An 18,339-nucleotide genomic window follows, 5' to 3' on the forward strand; every position below is an offset into this window, starting at 1 on the left:
GCTCGGCTTTTTGGAGCCTTTGCCCCCCAACGGAAACTGATGGATGGGCCCTTCTGGGATTGCCAAAGGCTGCTGGGAATTCAAGGGCCCTGGAGCACATGCACCATTTGTGCACCATCTCTGTACTATCCCAAGGCACTATGTAGGTGTGGGACCCTTCAACAGCTACAGGTAAGTCCCTTGCCTTTCCTGTCCTTCCCCCTCTCCAATACTATAGAAGTGCTTCTGGGAAGAATCTTCCACCTCCCTCCCCCCCCCACCATAAAATAATTGGGTTTTCACCCTTTTGTGCTTTATTGTTTCCTCCTCAGACGGAAAAAGGAGCCGTCTGCAAGCTGTGTGTGACTTTTGCTGGGTGTGCGGCTGAGGACAACAGATGGACAGCGGTGTGCACTGTTGCCAGGGAGGAGCCTGTCTGCCTTGTCCTCTTGACCTGCAGCTGTCTTGGAGCTGCTGCTGCTGGTTTTTTGCCCCGCCTTAGCCTTGATGCATTTCATCCCAACTTGTGCCAGGGTGGTTCCCCCTTCCTTTCTTTAAAAATACTGCAGAAACTAGATTAGCTTTAAAAACAAAAACAAAAAAACAACAACCTTAATGCTCCTGAAAATGTTTCCAAAGCAGGGCTCCCCCTCCCCTACGGCTGCTACAGCAGAAAATGCTGGTAAGATGAGAGTTTGGTACTTTCATTGTCACTGAGAAGCAAGAGTAGGCAGTAGCCACTGGGCCGTACTGCTGCCTTCCCTGAGATTTGAGCAGTGTGAGGGGAGGGCAGGCTGGCCATCTTTGAAGCCTGCTGTGCTGTTTGCATCTTCCTCCCACAACATCTGGCAGAAGGGGACGGTTATTCCTCCAGGCAGGCAAGGGTCTCCGTCAACCACTGTCTCTCTGCCGCCTTGGAAGAATCCCTGAAAAGGCACCCGTTTTTGTTGTAAGAAGCAGTGCGGCCAAAGGCATGCAGCGGCAGTAGTTTCAGCGGCCCATCCCGTCATGAGTTGGTGCTTTCCTGGCTGGAGTTGCTATGGGGAGGAAGGCTCCGCGTCCGGTCAGAGATCTGCCGTAAGGAAAAATAAGACCCTTGTCAATAGCTTCTGGGCTACTTGGTATTCTCTTAGGGTTGAGTTCTGCTGGGATAGTGGACTTCTAAAGAGCCGTAGGTGTCCTCCATCTCAACAGAACCTACCTACTGCTCTGCTGGTGGAAAAGAAGGAAAGACATCTTTTATGGGGGGAAAAACTGTGCTGCAGCTCACAGGCACCATCTGCACAAAAGCCTTGTGGGATGGAGGCTGCCGTGAGGAGGAGAAATCGAATGAGCTCAAGCACTAAAAGCTGATAAGGATCCAACCCCAAAGACTGACCATCTCCCCAAGAAAGCACTGTTTGAATATATGCAAGGTATTACAGTGGGGGGAAAGAGACAAATTGGAGAGGAGCTGCATAAGTGCTTCAGGAATCTCCGTACCTTAACCAACATGTCAATGCCAGAAGAAAAGCTCAGTGGAGATGTGAAGGAGTCCTCTGACAAAGAACTACCCAACTTGTACTTTCCTATGGGACAAAAAGCAAAGAGAGAGGCAGTTACTATGAAGCATTGAAGGAGAATCCCCTTCCACCCGCTGCAGAAGGCAGGTGTTGCTTATTACAGCAGATTCTGGCTCAAAGGCCTTCTTCTCTCCCTGCCACACTTCTTACTTGAGGAAGAGTCTCCTGTCCCAGTGCTATCGCTGCCTGAAGAAGAGGGCCGCCGGATCTCAGAAAAGCTGCTGCAGCGCAAACGGGCCTGGGCCTCTTGCTTCTTCTCCTCCTGGGCCTGAAAGCAGATTGACACTGAAAGGTCAGGTTTTTGAAACTGGAGATGGAGGGATAAGCACCATAATGTGAAGGATGAAATCAAGTCCTTCAAATATCAAGTCCTTCAAAAGATCTGCATTCAGCAAAAGGAGAGAATTCAGGTTTTTGGTCTGTCTCCCTCTCTTCCTTCAAGTAGCACTGCTTCCTTCCTCCCATTCCCTCACTCACCACAAGCAACTCCTGCAGCTTATGTTGTTTCTCGCCTGGTCCCACGTGAACGAGGTGGTTGAAGTTGCTAGGGCTGGATATGAGCTTGGAGCGGAGGGTAGGGTCCCGCATCATCTCCCTGAGAGACATGGGACATAGCAAGTGAACAGGTGCTTGGGCCATGCCAGGAACCAAAATGCTGTCATACAGCCTTGCAAGAGGAAGGATCTGAACACCCACCTCCTTGTGGCCTTCTGCAAAACTGCCTTTTGGGAGCCTTCAGGCCCCTACAGCCAAGGACTGACTTCCACCAGCCTGGGTGGAGCCTAAGCCACTGCACTCCTAAACTGAAACTCTCTGTGTATTCTCCAGACTCAGTCTTACCTCCTCTGGTGCTGCCGCTCCTCCTCGGAGATGCGGAAGGAGAAGCGGCGTTTGTGCCGAGTTCTCACAAGGTGCCGACGGCTGTTGTCTGTCAACTCGGGGATATCAAAATCGTCTTGGTCTGGAAAAGAAGGGGGAGAAATTGGAGTACCAGCCACTGTCAACTTGGTTTGATTTCCTTCCCTTTTTCAGTGTGTCTCACTTGCAGGATTTTTCCTCCCTCCAGGCCAAACTGACCTTTCCCTTCCCTCACACTAGCTGGATTGCTTGGTGGCAACTGACCTTTTCAGTTCAGCATTCTATGATCAGGGTTTTACATAAGAACATAAGAGAAGCCATGTTAGATCAGGCCAATGGCCCATCCAGTCCAACACTCTGTGTCACACAGTGGCAAGGCCACCACCACCTCCTGTGGTTTTAGTCTATTATGTGAAAGATGAAGTAACGACTTAAGAAGATGAAGTAACGACTTGAGAAGCCTTTTCAAGGCCAAATCAGCTCCCTGCAACATAGTTTGGCAGAGCTGTGGTGGTCCAATGGTTTTGAGTGTTAGACTAAAACCAGTGAGACCTGGGCTGAAATCCTTTGTCAGCTCACTGGGTGACTTTTAAGGACAGCCATTCTTTCTCAGCCTAACCTCCCATAGATAGAAGAGGGGGAGAACAACAGGCTATCTTGAGCTCTTTTGAAAGGAGGGATAGGATAAAAATGCTGTATCACTGCTCTCAAAGTCCTCCTGCCTTTCCCCTTACCTAAGGCCTTGTTCCTGAGGTAGGTCAGGCGCACTTTCTCAGTACCAAAAGTACAAAGGGATCCCTCGAGGTTCAGCGCACGTACCTGTTCAAAGAGAAGGGCATTGTTCTAAGGCAGCCAGCAGCATGGGCTGCTACTATTAAAGTTCCCTGAGGCAGAAAGCACCTTGGCCGTCAGGATAAAAGGTGGTTGGGTGCAGAGGTCAAATAGCCCGCCTCTTTGAAGTTAATGCATAAACTAGGGTAGCAATATTTCCTGCATAATCAGAGAACATGTTTCTTTTGTTAACACTGGTTCAAGAGAATGCCTCAGCTCCAGCAACATGGGGCTTGCTGTGTCATGGGGACATATCATCTAAAAACAGGTTTAGATCTCATGGATTTGTAACGTTAAAAGCAGGGCTTTTTTTGTAGCAGGAACTCCTTGGCATATTAGGCCACACACCCTGATGTAGCCAATCCCCTGGAGCTTACAGTAATCCCTGTACTATGAGCCCTGTAAACTAATGGAGGATTGGCTACATCAGGGATGTGTGGCCTAATATGCAAAGGAGTTCCTGCTACAAAAAAAAGCCCCGGTTAGAAGAAGCAGCTGGCCCTGAGGTAAGGGACTTCAGACACCCTGACCTGCATGGCCCAGGCTAGCCCAATCTCATCTGATCTCAGAAGCAAAGCAGACTCAGCCTTGCTTAATACTTGGATGGGAGACCACTCAGGAAGTCCAGGGTTGCAATGCAGAGGCAGGCAGTGGCAAATCACCTATTGCCTTGAAACCTCTATGGCCTTGCCATAAGTTGGCTGTGAGGGCAAAAAAGGAAAGAAAAAAGCCTTCTGGGAGCCTCTTTCATCAAAAAAGACTCTTGCTATTTATGCCAATAAAGGCTCACTTGACTTGACTCTTGCTAGCAGGAGAAGGTATGATAGTTAACAGAATGGGTCACAAGTGTACTAGGTTTCCTTCTAATGTTTATGCATACATACATAGTTTTAACTAATGAATATATCAATGCTCTGAAGATTTTCAGTCAGTTGGACAGTGTCCTTGTATGGGTTTGGAGAAGTTTTTTTGGTGCTTCACTAATGAGAACCATAGTGTACTGTTAACAACAAGTGGGTTACAGCCTTATGGGTGAATTTTACAGTGTACCCTGAAAGCAAAAGCCAGGAAAGATGGAGATATAACTAAGAACCAAGGAAGTCATCTTTAATTCTACAATTGCTGTCCAATAATGTTTTTTAAGTGGTTGTGTGGCCCAATTTCAGCAAGTTATGCCTTTCAATCTGTTATCCTATTCCACAAAGCTGTGTCCTTCAACTAGCTAAGGGGTGTGCGGTCTGCCCCAAGACCTATTTGCACTTTATGGAGACTGACCCAAGCCTCTTGCAATGAAAAGTTCAGAAGGCTGCAGGACTTCTCCAAAGTGTGTGGGGGGGGGGGCAGGGGAGGAGAGTCTGTTTTGCTCTGCAGATGCAACTCCGTAGCCATGCACAGATGCGAACTCTGTAACAGCCAGTTGTTGTGCAGGGATTATATAAGAACCAGGCACAACTCTTTTTTCTGTCAATGTTCATGAGGTAACTTGGATTAGACTTTTAACAACCTACCCTACCTCGCAGGTTTGTTGTGAGTAAGGGAGAACCATGTATTCCATTCTGAACTCCTTGGACGAAGGGGGTAGGGACAGAAATGTGCAAGAGCGACATGACATTGAGGAACCAGAGTGTAATCTGGCCTACATACCACATGCAGTCTGGCTCAAATCCAAGGTGTGCTGAGAAAAGATGCCAAATTCTTTTTTTTTGTTTCTTATAATCCATGTTTAACACAACTACTTTGAAAATAGAGGAGACACTTTTAGACAGAGTCAAAGGCAGGATGGGATCAAGGCCAAGAAACCCCACAAAACCCACTCACTTTTTTCAATGGCACTGTCTGAATCCACTCTGCTTTCCGGACGTCGAACACATCCACAGCATTCTCACTAAACACTGACAAATAAGGAGCATTGTAACCTACAGTGGGGGGGGGGGAGGAGGAAACAACATGGACATGAAGATTTGCTCGTTGTGTTTGTGTACACCCCCCCCCCCTTAGAATGGAATTGCATCTAGCACTGCAAAAGCGTATGTCAGAGGTGTCAAACGTGCAACCTGGGGGCCAAATCAGGCCCCCGGAGGGCTCCTATCAGGCCCCTGAACAACTGGCTGTCATCTGCTTCCTTCTCCCTCTCCCTTGCTTCCTTCTGTATCACAGCTTGCTTTGCAAGCCTTGCTCAATCACACAGGAGCTAATGAGCCAATCCTCTCTTCCTTCTATTGGCTGAGGCTCCCCACCCTGGTCCCCTGGAGAACAAAGGAAAGATCCAGAGCTTCCTTTGCCCAGTTTCCTCAATCCCATTGGAGAAATACAAAGAAAGCACCTTTAAGACTAATGTGCTAATGTTTTAAGCATGTTTTAAGTTTTTTTCTTTTTTAAAATCTTTAATTGTGTTTGTCTGCTCCCTTTATAAAGTTTGCATCTCTGCTACCTAATCTTAAATAGGAACACACACAGCCCTGCCCAACATGGCCCGGCCCGACAAGGTCTCATTTACGTCAGATTCAGCCTTCATAACAAAATGAGTTTGACACCCCTGGCCTAGGAGGGATGCATGGACCCCCTCCAAGATGATGATGATATTGGATTTATATCCTGCCCTACACTCTGAATCTCAGAGCAGTCACAATCTCCTCTACCTCCCCCCCCCCCCCCACAACAGACACCCCGTGAGGTGGGTGAGGCTAAGAGAACTTTTTACAGCAGCTGCCCTTTCAAGGACAGCTCCTGTGAAAGCTACGGCTGACCCAAGGCCATTTCAGCAGGTGCAAGTGGAGAAGTGGGAAATCAAACCCAGTTCTCCCAGATAAGAGTCCATGCACTTAACCACTACACCAAACTGGCTCTTTATGGCTCAGCCCCTGAACCTGTTTTTCATAGCAGGGCATTTATCTACCATGCCAAGGGCTGCATTAGTGCCATCTTTTCCCACTGTTTGAATTGAGAGATCAGTGTCTCTGCCTAGGATGATCTATGTCAGGGATCCCCCACCTTTTTGAGCCTATGAGCACCTTTGGAATTCCGGCACAGCATGGTGGACGCAGCAACAAAATGGCTGCCACAGGAGGTGGAGCCAGCTGCAAAACGATTGCCTCTTAACTTTAGTTACACAATGCAGATCCTTGTACCGTGGCGGCAGCTGCTGTCAAAGCAACATTTAAAAAACATTTGCACAACCTATGAAATCTCCATTAGTCAGTCAGAAGCCTTGCTGGGCAAAAGCCCTACTTGGCCCTGCCCACTTTCTAAAAATACCTGGCAGGCTCCAGAAGAGGCCTGCAGGCACCATGGCACCCAAAGGCACCACAGTGGCAACCCTTGCTCTAAGTGTTCAACCACTGAGCTGATGAACCCACATTTCAGACTTGGACATGGACAATATCTAGCCTGGTGGTGGCCAAACTTGCTTAATGTAAGAGCCACAAAGAATAAATTTCAGATGTTTGAGAGCCAGAAGGCAAGTAGGCAAATAAATGGTGGAGGGAGAGGTTGAAAGAAAGCAGCTTTAAGTTTATATGCATTCTCCAAGCTGCCAGCCAACTTGACAAAGTGATTTCAAGAGATAAATGCCTTGTCCAAGCTGGCCAACAAGTCGTTCCCCCTAAGCTGAGTTAGTGTGAGCTAGCTCACAGTTTTTTAGTCTCTGGCTCACACATTTTGTCTTAACTCAGGAAGGATGGTCCCAGAGCAAACTAATTTATGGTCCCAGAGCAAACTAATTTATGGAGTAGCCAAATTGCTTGCTCACAACTGTAATGCCAGTAGCTCATAAAGTAGAATTTTTGCTCACAAGACTCCACAGTTTAGTGGGAGTATTGTGGAGGAAAGAGTCACATTTGGCTCCCAAGCCACAGTTTGGCCACCCTGATGTAGCACTAGTCAAGTGTGAACTCTGATTCCTTCACTTTACAGATGAAACCAGATTGCAGCCAATGTCATGCAGAGGTTAGATTGTGGAACCGGGATCTGGAAGACTCAGGTTCAAATCTCCCCTCTGCCATGAAAGCTCACCAGGTGACTTTGGACCAGGCATGTCCTCTCAGCCTAATGTACTTGACAGGGCTGTTCGTATAAGAACAAAATGAAGGAGAGCAGAATGCTGTTAGAATCATAGAATCATAGAGTTGGAAGGGACCTCAAGGGTCATCTAGTCCAACCCCCTGCACAATAAAGGAAATTCACAAATACCTCCCCTTAAATTCACAGGATCTTCACTGCTGTCAGATGGCCATCTAGTCTCTGTTTAAAAACCCACCATCTCCTGAGGAACCCACGACCTGAGGAAGCCGGTTCCACTGTTGTTTGCTACCGGGAGGGGTGTGTGTGCAGGAATGGGTACCAACTAAATAAATAAAATAAGCTTTGCCTTCAGCTGTAGGCAGTGTGATAGCGATTCTGTGTCCCCTTGAACCAAACCCCACTTCTCCTTAACTTGAGGGCCACTCACAGCAGCTGAGGGGAGGAGCAGGCCACATCAGCTCTTGGGGGCGGCTCCTTCGTCCCTGCCCATCGACATAGAGGCCGAATCCACTGAAGCAAAGGATCAGCTCGCTCAGGCTGACCTCCACGGCCTTGAGAGCTTCCATCTGGGCCACAGCTGATGCCCGAGGGTCCTCGGCATGGGGAAGGTTCACGGGTGGCCCTTCATTGAGCAGAGGATAAAGGGAGAAGCCGGACGGGTAGCCCACGCAGAGACGATCTCCCAGGACATCCAGGCACTGCACGTAGCCCTGAGCCTGAATCTCCTTGATGCGCCGGTGAGGAGGACGAGTGGCCATCAGCTGGAAGCACAGGACCTGGCGCTTACAAGCCATGCACAGCACGGGCGTTGTGCTGCGGCAAATGAGACCTGTGACTACCGCCTGGCAGCTCTTGGCCTCCACTACTTTGGTCCCCATAGCCTCTGGTGTCTCCAGCTCAGCCCAAGAGAAGATGCGGACACTGTGGTTCTTGCCACACAGCACGGACAGCAGCTGGGCCTGTGGTGAGACCAGGAGGAGCTGCACTCGCCGGCAGTCACCAATCTGCAGCACATCTAAAGTGGAGGGAAAGGAAAGACCGGGAGAAGGAATCAAGACTCTCTGCAAGACAACAGAGCCTTGAAATATCCTGTGGCTAATTGCAATTCAAAGCCACCAGTGGTAATCTGACAGTCCCATGGGTTTGAAGGAGCAGTGTGGCCAAGAAGACTGGGGATCTCCATGCTGGAAGTGAGGAACAGGATTGAAGAAAGAGGCTTTGGCTTAGTGGTACAATCTCTGCTTTGCATGCAGACGGTCCCAGGTCTAATTCATAGAATCATAGAGTTGGAAGGGATCTTCAGGGTCATCTAGTCCAATCCACTGCACAATGCAGGAAACTCACAAAATAGTTCTCAGCATCTCTAGTTAAAAAGGGTCAGGTGATGTGAAAGTCTGCTGCCTAAGACCCTGGAGAGCCACTGCCAGAGCAGGCAATGAGAATCATAGAATCACAGAGTTGGAAGGGGCCATACAGGCCATCTAGTCCAACCCCCTGCTCAATGCAGGATCAGCCTAGAGCATCCCTGACCAGTGTTTGCCCAGCCTCTGCTTAAAGACTGCCGGTGAGGGGGAGCTCACCACCTCCCTAGGGAGCTGATTCCACTGCTGAACAACTCTTACTATAAAAAAGTTTTTCCAAGCTAGAGTTGTAAGGGACTATTCTTTTTACATTCTGGGATGTTCCAGCAGCTGGGTTAGGGTGTCTCTACATGTGCACTAGCACTTTATTTATTTATTTCACTTAATGGATTGCCCCATCCCAGCCGAAGCTGGGCTCTGTCTGGGCAATGTACAACAATTGATAAAACAATAAATAAAACCAGATTTCAGATAAAAGCAATTTCTTTTCACAATCTCCAGGAAGAAAAGGAACATGCTATCAAGCCATTACAAACTCAGACTGACCCCAACCCAGGGGTTGTTCCTGACAATAAATGAACAGGGGTGGTTTGCCATTACCTGTCTCTGTAGAGTGATCCATTCAAGTACTAACCGTGGTCAACCTAGATTAACTCTCAAGCTCTTATGAGCTTCGTTGGGCTACTCAGGCTCTTACAATCTCAAAACTGTCTTAGAAAAGGCATCCCTTACCATTTGTTCGAAGGTGAATCAAAAACAGGCCATCCTCTGTACCCAGAGCGATTCTATCCCGGTCTGCCAAAGGATATAAATTGTGGATATAACAAGGATTACAGAATACAGAATGTACAAACTCACTCACTCTGTTAATTTTTTGTAATTTTTTACTATATGCTATTACAGTCAGTTTCCTTGTGAGTTTGTACAACGGATATAAATTAGCATTAGAAAGGCAGATATACAAAGCACTGCTGGTGATGAGAATCCCCCTTTGCCTGCTGATGGTAGGTTGGTAAATGGAGCACAAGATATCCCATCCTCAACACAAGCCACTAAAGGCAGAAATTGGAGTCATGACCTCCTGTGGGCCTTAACACTAAAGTGGGCCCATTTCCTCTAAGGTGGGCCTTTCCCCCCCATTTCCTACCTATGATGGCTGCTGACAGAGCATGGGGGATGAAGGGCAGACTGTTATCATAGGCCTCTTTGAGGATGTAGACTGTTCGGTCGTGGTGCCGGTTCTCTTTCAGGATGTGATGCAGCTCCGTCAGCACCTGCACCCATTTCCTCATCTCAGCTTCGCTGTCAGCCAGGAAGAGCACTGAGCTGGTGGTGGCGGGGTAGCTCAGCTGGGAGGCCATCACCTGGGGTGGCATAGAGGTAAGTCAAAGGCTGGCTCGCCTCAGTGGGACTTAATCCCGGCAAGAACTCAAGTTGCCCAATGGTTGCTATGGGACCATCCTACTTTAGTGGAGCCAGAACAAGCAGACCTCTTGACTGACAGGTATGTCGGCACCCAGCCATCCAGGTTACTGCTGCTGCTGCAGCTTGCAGTTGGTGTACCTGCCATACCACCCCGTTAACATGTGTTCCCACACATCTCCCATTTCTTCTCTCTCACCCGGAATATGCAGGGTACATCTTTGCTGTTGGCGTGGATGACGTCAGAGGCCAAAACTGGAGCCACGGAGAAATTCTCATCCCTTTAGCCAAGAAGGAAAAAAAAGATCCTTTAGAAATGTTCCTCTCCTGGATACTAGAGTATGTTGTGCACCTACTCATCTTGCTAAGTCAGGAGTGCTGGGGATGCCTCTCAAAGTACCTTGTGGATGACGGACCCCTACCAATGAGCCAGGCTGTGGAATCAGTCTGTTCCCTCTTGCAAGTTCCACTGTTCTACTGCAGAAAGGGAAAGCCTGGGACTAGAACATATATGCCACCAAAAATGACATTCCCATGTCTGATAGTCTTCCTTTCCCCTAAAAGCATAAAGAAAAACCTGCCCCGTGTCCTAATACCACATCATGGGCAGGGAATAACACGCCAAGGAGTAGGGGTAAGACTTATTCGTAGGCACAGCTGTCTGGCAGAGAAAGCAACGGCCCAACATCCTGTTAGTAAAGGCTGATTTGTGTACAAAACACACACATTTTGGAAATCTGGGTATACTTTGTATAAACTCCCCAAGGACTGTTCCCCATCTCCCCCTCCCCCTCCCTTTTTCAATTTCCCATTGAAGTGGAAATTCATTTTCTAATGTCAACCACCAGAAGGTATTGAACGTCCTGCACCGCCCAACTAATAACAACGTACATCTGGCACCTGGGAATGCATACTGTATTTATTAAATGTTACACGCAGGAAACTGGGATCCTGGACCAGTGATTCATCACAGTTATTAGGATCCATCCATCTATTGGCTCTGCTTTGCATCCTTGCATGCCATTGACTGAGCCAGCCTGGTGATTCCACATTCCCAGTTTATGATCTCTAATTTCTATAGGTTGTTCACTTCTCACCCTTCTCTTTATATTATATATTGCAGTTATGACTGGGAGCTTTGCCAGAAAGCAGCGTTTTAGCTAGGGTGCGGTGAGAGAGAGAAAGATGGGCAGACACACACATAGGGTTGGTAGTAAGAAAGCAAAGCCCTAAGCCTGCTTTGGCGGGGAGGGCGGGATATAAATTGAATAAACCAAACTAACCTAAACTAAAAGAAGTGGGACTGAAGGTTACAATTGTGTAGGAGAAACAAAGAGTGGGCAACAGAGACAACATGGGAGAGGAGTGACTTTCAATCCCACCGGTTAATTAGGGAGATGTTGTGGGGAGAGGTTATAAGTTGCAGGTTCCGATACAATACATACAAGTCCACCAAACACTCCTGAAAATGTACTTCCCAAGTAACAATAAGCACCAACCACCCTCTTCTCCCCAGTTCTGTCCTTGTTTCTGCACTTGGGCTGCTAGTAAACTGTCTTGCTCAGTGTTTTTGCAGTGAGAAAAAAACATAAATCCACATTGTGACATCAAACTACAATTTGCGTATTATTTTCTAGGTGTAATCAGCTTCTTAATGCAGCTTAACACAAATTGTGAGCAAAGAATTATTCAGTAAGGGAGCTACCGTACCCACTAAAGGCACCAGGCTGGTTGGTGAGAGCCTGGGATGCTCTTTCATTGCAAACGGGACTCCCTGAACATTTGTAGAGAGGGCCACAGTGCTATTTCCTGCATCACCTCCAGAGCACAGCATTTGCTTACCTCATATCTGTGACATGCATGACACCCACATCGCACTGCCAAGTCTTCCCCTCTGGCACATCAAACAGGAAAATCTTGAAATCGCTGATGACAGCAAAAGCCCTCTGCCAACCCTTCTTTACCCCAGCGGGCTTTGGCACCTGTCAGGAGAGGTGGTGTCATTGAAGAACACCTCCACCATCAGAGGGCAGAAAACAGGTAGGCTCCAATGGGAAAGGATGCAACAGGAAAGGGAACCTCTGTTGTCTAGCTGGCATGGAAGGAGAGGCAGAGGGAAAAGACTGTGCCAGAAGAGAATCATATCTTCCCTTCCCATCTCCAATTCTACCCCCTTTCACGTTTGACAGAACTTAGGGCTCCTGCTCTTCCCATATACTATCGTCTGTGGCATCAGAACCCAGGCACTTCTCCATGATAGAGAAAGAGGAGCTGAACGCCAACGCCTGAACAACACAGCACTAAACACACACACCCATAGCTCTCTTGCTCTAACACACAGGTCCCACTGCATTCCCAGAGAACTCTGGAAATCTGCCAAAAACAGAGAAACTCAGACAGAACCAGCAATATTTGTGCCTGAGGTTGGGGGAGCCAAGATCTTACCGACAGGAACCCCTCAAAAGCTGTCCCTGTTCCTGTTGTCGGGTTGACTCCCATGGTTTTCTGGAGCTGTTCAGGCGGTGCGGGGCAGATGGAGACACCCCCAGCACAGGAAGCATGGCAGACGAAGTTGCAGGCTAAAAAGGTGGAGGAAATGTGAGCTCAGGGGCCAGACATCACACACCCAATGTGTCTTGTCAACAGGACCCCTGAGCCATTCCACACAGGAAAGTTCCAGCTCCAGGGAAGACTGGTGTAGGAAGGGAGATTGTGGCTGTTCTGGTCCTTCACCCTGAAGTTCCAGCAGTTTATAGATTCTGAGGTAAAATGCCCTTTCTTTGCTTTGGAAGTTTAAAAGTCTGAACATTGAAACATCCATCCTTTCATAAAATGAACCCCCAGCTTATTTCTTGGTGCAACAAGGCCATGGGGTCCCACCGGTAAAACTCTCCCATTTTGCCAGGACCTGCTCTCGTCCCCTCTCCCACAACCAGACGTCACTCACCCTCACAAGCCAAGCCTTGCCGGACCAGCCCAACCAGGAGTGATGTGCAGCGCATACATTTGGTGGGTGTGGAGAAGTTGTGCGTTTTGAAACTGTGCGATTTAGGCTGGGTAAATAAGGCAAGAAGAAGATAGCTGTTTAGGAGGGGAAAAAAACAAGGCCAGCAGGAACTTCTTAACTCAAGGATTTACTCTTGAAATTCATGAGGCCTCAGCTCTGGACCTGCAAAAATACCTTTGTATCTACACAGAACACTTCTCCCTCACCAGTGAACTGTTGCAGAGACATAAGAACATCAGAAGAGCCCTAATGGATCAGACCAGTGGTCCATCTGGCCCAGCATCCTGTCCCACACAGTTGCCAACCAAAGGCCAACAAGTAAGCATAGAGGCCAAAGCCTTCCCCTGATATTGCCTCCTGGCACTGCCACTCAGGGATTTACTGCCTTTCAGTGTTCCTTGTCAGTGTTCCTTGTCAGTGTTCACCAGTCTCTGAGAACCTGGTTTGAAAATGTCAGGGGAAGGAGAGAAGCAATGGGCCAATGTGAGGAAGCCAACTTCTGAGGGCCTACATCTCAAATCCCACAGCATTCTGGACAGCAGGAGATATTTATGCAAAGGTTCTGTTACCTTCAGGGAGTTGCTGTTTTCTGTGGTGGCCACCACCCTCTGGGCTGGAGGCACCTGTGGTGAAACATGGAAAAGGAAAATTACAGCAAAGTCATGGTCAGGAGCACAGCAACACAATCACCTTGATGCAAGACATACCCAGCCCAGTTTCTGACATCTCTGGTTAAGGACCCTCAACCTGGGACCCTAGGGTTCTGGTTTCAGACAGAGGGCCATCCCTGCTGGCTCCACCCTGTTTGCTGCTGCTTCTACAACTGTGATGCTATTACAACCCTCACCCAATGGAAAGTGCCCCAACACAGCCACAGAGAAAAGAGAAGATGGGCTCTTGAGGAGGACCATCTTTCAGGGCTTGCCCATTTGGGATGGTCCCACTCAGTACTCACACTGGATCGCAGGCTTCTCCTTCCCTCAGGGTGCAGCTGCTCCTCTTCCGGAGGCTTCTGAGCCTCCTGGGTCTCAGGGGGGCCACCAAAAGCAATGGCGTCCTTCTGACAAACAAGGTAATAACAAGCAGACTGCCATCAGATACAACCAGAATTTGCTAATCACACACACACACACACACACACAACCACCCTGTATCTCTCATATGTGCTCTCTCCGGGTTCTCTCTCTCTCTCTCTCTCTCTCTCACACACACACAGACATGAATACTGAACTTTTGCCCTCTGATTACAACTTCTGTTAACTCAGATCTGCATGCAGCCATTCAAATGTATACTGATTCCAATTTCTTTTTGGCACCTTTCCCAAGTATTGTTTCTGTTTGGATTTTAAGGATTGTTGAAGACACACAACCCGAAGGGAATATAAAGTAATACTTAACACACAAATGTCTTCACGTGTTAAAAAGCACCCTATAGTTTGGGGCAGGGGACAGGGGGCCTTTTTCTTTACAAAAACCAAGCACCCCTGAAAATTAAAGCTATAAATGTAAATGAATTTAGTCCTGCCCAGATTCCAGTTTGGAGAAGCAAATCTCTCCACCAGCTCCATTTCACAGTACAGGAAAACTCACATTGGCGCTTCGGAAAGAGAGGAAGGGGATGAGCGGGCCTTGGTGCTTGGTACCTGCAAGAAGGGTGAGAAAAGGCATACTGGCTTCAGTTCTTAGTTTTCATTCCCAGAGAGAAGGGGAAGAACAAAATTCACCTACTCTCCTACTAAGCTGTTCTGGGATTCACTTTCCACTTGGAGTAACCATTGCAGGGAGTATTTGGGGCTGGGCTGGGGGGCAAATATCCTACTCCATAGATGGAAATCCTTTCTGTTAAAGGAAATTTCATGTGGATCCAAGCTGCTCTGAGCTAAGAGGAAAGGCAGGGTATAGATCCCATCTTCTACTTAAGGGCCAGGGCTCCATTTTGCTTGGAAGCTATGCCATCTCTGCCCCCTATACCCACATCTGTCTGAGCTGGCTATGGTCTCTTACTGGAAAAAAAAGCCATTGGCACATCTGTGGGCAGAGGCCATCATTACTTCCTCACAGGCTCTGAGCCACAGCATCTGAAACACTGGCATGTCTCCAGGCCTAGGCTGGAAGAAGAGCCTATAGCCCAAAGGAACTTTCCTCCAACCAGCCACTCAAAGTGAAGAAAGAGCCACTTAAGTCGGAGGAAGACTCCTGAGGGGGAAAAAAGGCTTTCCTCAGTGGTGTGGTAGGCCAGTGTCTATGATGGTGCCAAGGGCTCATTTTGAAGACACTTCTGAGAACAATATGAGTGATGAGGGACAGTGTGATGTAGTCATTTTCTCTCAGACTAATTGACCCTCTTTCCTAGCATGGTAGTGAGGATAAAAATGGAGAAGGAAAGAGCCATGTATGTGGCCCTGAGTGCCTCAGATGAAAGGTGGGAGGAAAAAAATGGCAGCAAATCAATAAATAATGAGGGGCACTACCAGTCCTCCTAGAATCTGGTTTACAAAAGCCCACACATTTCCCCACTGATGTGCTAATGCCCACCGGTGCCTAGCACTTCTACACACAAGGGCACCCTCACCTTCCAGCGACCGAGTTTTCAGCTCCCCCTTCAGCTTCTCCAGCTCCAGACGCAGCCCCCGGTTCTGCTTCTCTGCTTCCTGCAACTGGCTTTGGGACACAAATTGGGAGCAGGGGAGGAAGAAGAAATGTTACTTTACAGCATTACACTAAAAGGGCTGTTCCTAACCCCTACCACAGTCAGGAAGAACCTTCAGGTCCAGAGGATAGGTCAGCCTCTGAATACCAGTACTAGCAGATAACATCAGGGGAAGGCCTTGACCTGTTTATTGGTCCTCCAGGGCAACTGGCTGCCCACTGCATGAAGCCGGATGCTGAAGGACTACTAGTTTGATCCAGCAGGGGGCCTCTTATAAGGAAACAGCATTTAAAAGCTTTGCTTAGCAGGGCAGGACTGTACAACAAGTTGATCTTCATTGTGTTAGCAGGGCAAGATTAAACTTGGGATCTTCTTCAAAGAAGCCTGTTGACTTTTCCTTTTTTGAGAAAGCAGATTTCTAGCCCTCATGGTTCTCAAAATGAGGCCGTTTCGAAACTGGCGGTGCTTCACATCCTATGATGACATTCCACAAGTTCAGAATTTGACACCCCAGAGCAAAAATAAAATTGTAGAAGATGCACTTTAAAACGTGGGCTGTTTGCTGGAATCTCAGAGCCCCGTGGGTAACAGTTCAGATATGAGATTCACTGCCAGAGGATAAGATGTCTTCAAAAGGGGACTGGGCAAATTCACAGAGGAAATGCTCTTCAGATGGCTATTAGCCATCAGCACCAAATGGAACCTCCGTATTCAGAGGCACTATTGCCATGGTACAATAGCAAGCGAGAGCTTTTGGCCTATGTGGGAAGCAGGATGCTAGACTAGATCAGTCATGGGTCAGATCCAACAAGGCTCCTTGTAAGAAGTTCTTATGGAGTTATGAAAAATCCCTGCTCATTCCCTGGCATTGTGCCACATTGTAATATGAAGCCTGACTAGTTCTATTCAATCAACTGCATCATCAGATTGGCCAACTCTTCTGCCCTGTTCCACTCCTGAACCTTACTGCTGAGTCAGACCACGGGCATAGCAAGGTCAGTCTTGTCTGCTCTGACTGGCAGTGGCTCTCCAAGGTCTCAGCCCGATGTCTTTCACATCACCCACTTCCTGATCTTTTTAGCCGCAAATGCCAAAGACTGAACCTGGGATCTTCTGCACACAAAGCAGATGCTCTAACAGAGCCACAGTCTCTCTCCCTGGAACTAATTACCCCCAGAGGTTAAGAATCCAGGCTCTACCTGGAGATGCCGGGGACTGAACTGGGGACCTTCTGTATGCAAAGCAGGTGCTGTACCACTGAGCCATGTGATTTTCCTCCGTCCACTCACCGTTCGGCAGCCACATGGGCCACCTTCAATTTGTCGAGCTCTTCCTGGACACCTTGCTTGGCCCGGATCTCAGCCTCCAGCGCTGACTGCAGCTCTAGCTTGGCTGAGGCTTCCACTTTCTGCAGGCGCCGAGCTTTCCAAAGGCTGTCCTGCAGAGGAAGAGAAAGGCAGAATGCATCTAGAGGAGAACACAGCAGACTGGGCCAGCATGGAATCACTGCACAGAGGGAAGGGTGGATGGAAGAGCACAGGGGGAAAGGTTAATTTCAGATGAGAGCTGTCCTACCGGCGTTTTTGGCCCAGGGCTCTGTGCACCAGCCTGCTTCATGTTCTCCACTTCCTCCATCATGCGTGTGGCCATGGCCTGGAGGTAGCCCCTTGATTCCTTTTCATCATTCACCCTGAGGCAACGGAAAGAAGCCGACTGGGCTGAGGAGAAATTCTAACCACGTCTCCCCAGCAATGGCAGCAGCAGTCCCTGCCCCCGAATCCTCCTGTCCAACCAGGGCTTCTAAACACCCTTCTGCATCCTTCTCCTTTCTCAAATAGTCCAGCACAGAATCAGGAGCCTCTCTAAGCACACTCCCTCTCTGATGGTTGAGAATCAGATGAACACACATGAAGCTGCCATTAGGGAGGGACGGTGGCTCAGTGGTAGAGCATCTGCTTGGTAAGCAGAAGGTCCCAGGTTCAATCCCTGGCATCTCCAACTAAAAAGGGTCCAGGCAAGTAGGCGTGAAAAACCTCAGCTTGAGACCCTGGAGAGCAGCTGCCAGTCTGAAGGTAGACAATACTGACTTTGATGTACCAAGGGTCTGATTCAGTATAAGGCAGCTTCATATGTTCATACACTGAATCAGACCCTTGGTCTGTCAAAGTGAGTATTGTCCAGCCCTGACCTGGATAGCCCAGGCAAGCCTTATCTCATTAGATCTCAGAAGCTAAGCAGAACTGACACTGGCAAGGACTTGGATGGGAGAAGGAATACTAGGGCTGGGTTGCAGAGGCAGGCCACCTGTCTGAAAAATGTCCAAGCCCCAGTAAGGGTTGCCAGAAGTTACCATGACTTCCAGGCACATAAGAATACACACAAACAAAAAAACACCAAAAAAAGAAAAGAAAAGTGAGTATTGTCTACTCAGACTGGCAGGACCTACTGCTTCATCTTTTAACTGGCGATCCCAGGGATTGAACCTGAGACCCCCTGCATGTCTGGAACCCTCTGCCACTGAGCACCTTTATTTTCTTAGGCTTTCTTTCTCCAAAGTTGTCCTCCAAATGCCAGTGTCTCTTGACCACAGTCTCCCACTCCTGCCACTTCCTGTGGGCTAAATCTCTTTCTCCCTTCCACTTGTGGGGA

The 18,339-nt window shown here is 48.4% G+C and overlaps 1 protein-coding gene across 1 annotated transcript in view; it reads right to left on the reverse strand.

Moving 5' to 3' along the window:
- Nucleotides 1–805: 805 nt before the first annotated feature.
- Nucleotides 806–18,339, reverse strand: part of CDC42BPG (CDC42 binding protein kinase gamma) — a 67,679-nt gene continuing 50,145 nt past the window's right edge. Inside the window, exons 18-37 of the mRNA XM_060250239.1 lie at nt 17,266–17,380; nt 16,980–17,128; nt 15,613–15,701; nt 14,631–14,683; nt 13,996–14,100; nt 13,610–13,663; nt 12,981–13,086; nt 12,479–12,612; nt 11,876–12,015; nt 10,233–10,314; nt 9,759–9,975; nt 9,344–9,406; nt 7,678–8,265; nt 5,049–5,146; nt 3,134–3,218; nt 2,382–2,502; nt 2,019–2,136; nt 1,692–1,809; nt 1,462–1,547; nt 806–1,051 (exon numbers count right to left, since the gene is read on the reverse strand). Coding sequence (XP_060106222.1) covers nt 986–1,051; nt 1,462–1,547; nt 1,692–1,809; nt 2,019–2,136; nt 2,382–2,502; nt 3,134–3,218; nt 5,049–5,146; nt 7,678–8,265; nt 9,344–9,406; nt 9,759–9,975; nt 10,233–10,314; nt 11,876–12,015; nt 12,479–12,612; nt 12,981–13,086; nt 13,610–13,663; nt 13,996–14,100; nt 14,631–14,683; nt 15,613–15,701; nt 16,980–17,128; nt 17,266–17,380 — 2,587 coding nt within the window. The 3' untranslated portion in view covers nt 806–985. The remainder of the gene's footprint in view (nt 1,052–1,461; nt 1,548–1,691; nt 1,810–2,018; nt 2,137–2,381; nt 2,503–3,133; nt 3,219–5,048; nt 5,147–7,677; nt 8,266–9,343; nt 9,407–9,758; nt 9,976–10,232; nt 10,315–11,875; nt 12,016–12,478; nt 12,613–12,980; nt 13,087–13,609; nt 13,664–13,995; nt 14,101–14,630; nt 14,684–15,612; nt 15,702–16,979; nt 17,129–17,265; nt 17,381–18,339) is intronic.

The sequence above is a fragment of the Heteronotia binoei genome, chromosome 1 (genome assembly GCF_032191835.1).
Source record: "Heteronotia binoei isolate CCM8104 ecotype False Entrance Well chromosome 1, APGP_CSIRO_Hbin_v1, whole genome shotgun sequence".
NCBI lineage: Eukaryota > Metazoa > Chordata > Lepidosauria > Squamata > Gekkonidae > Heteronotia > Heteronotia binoei.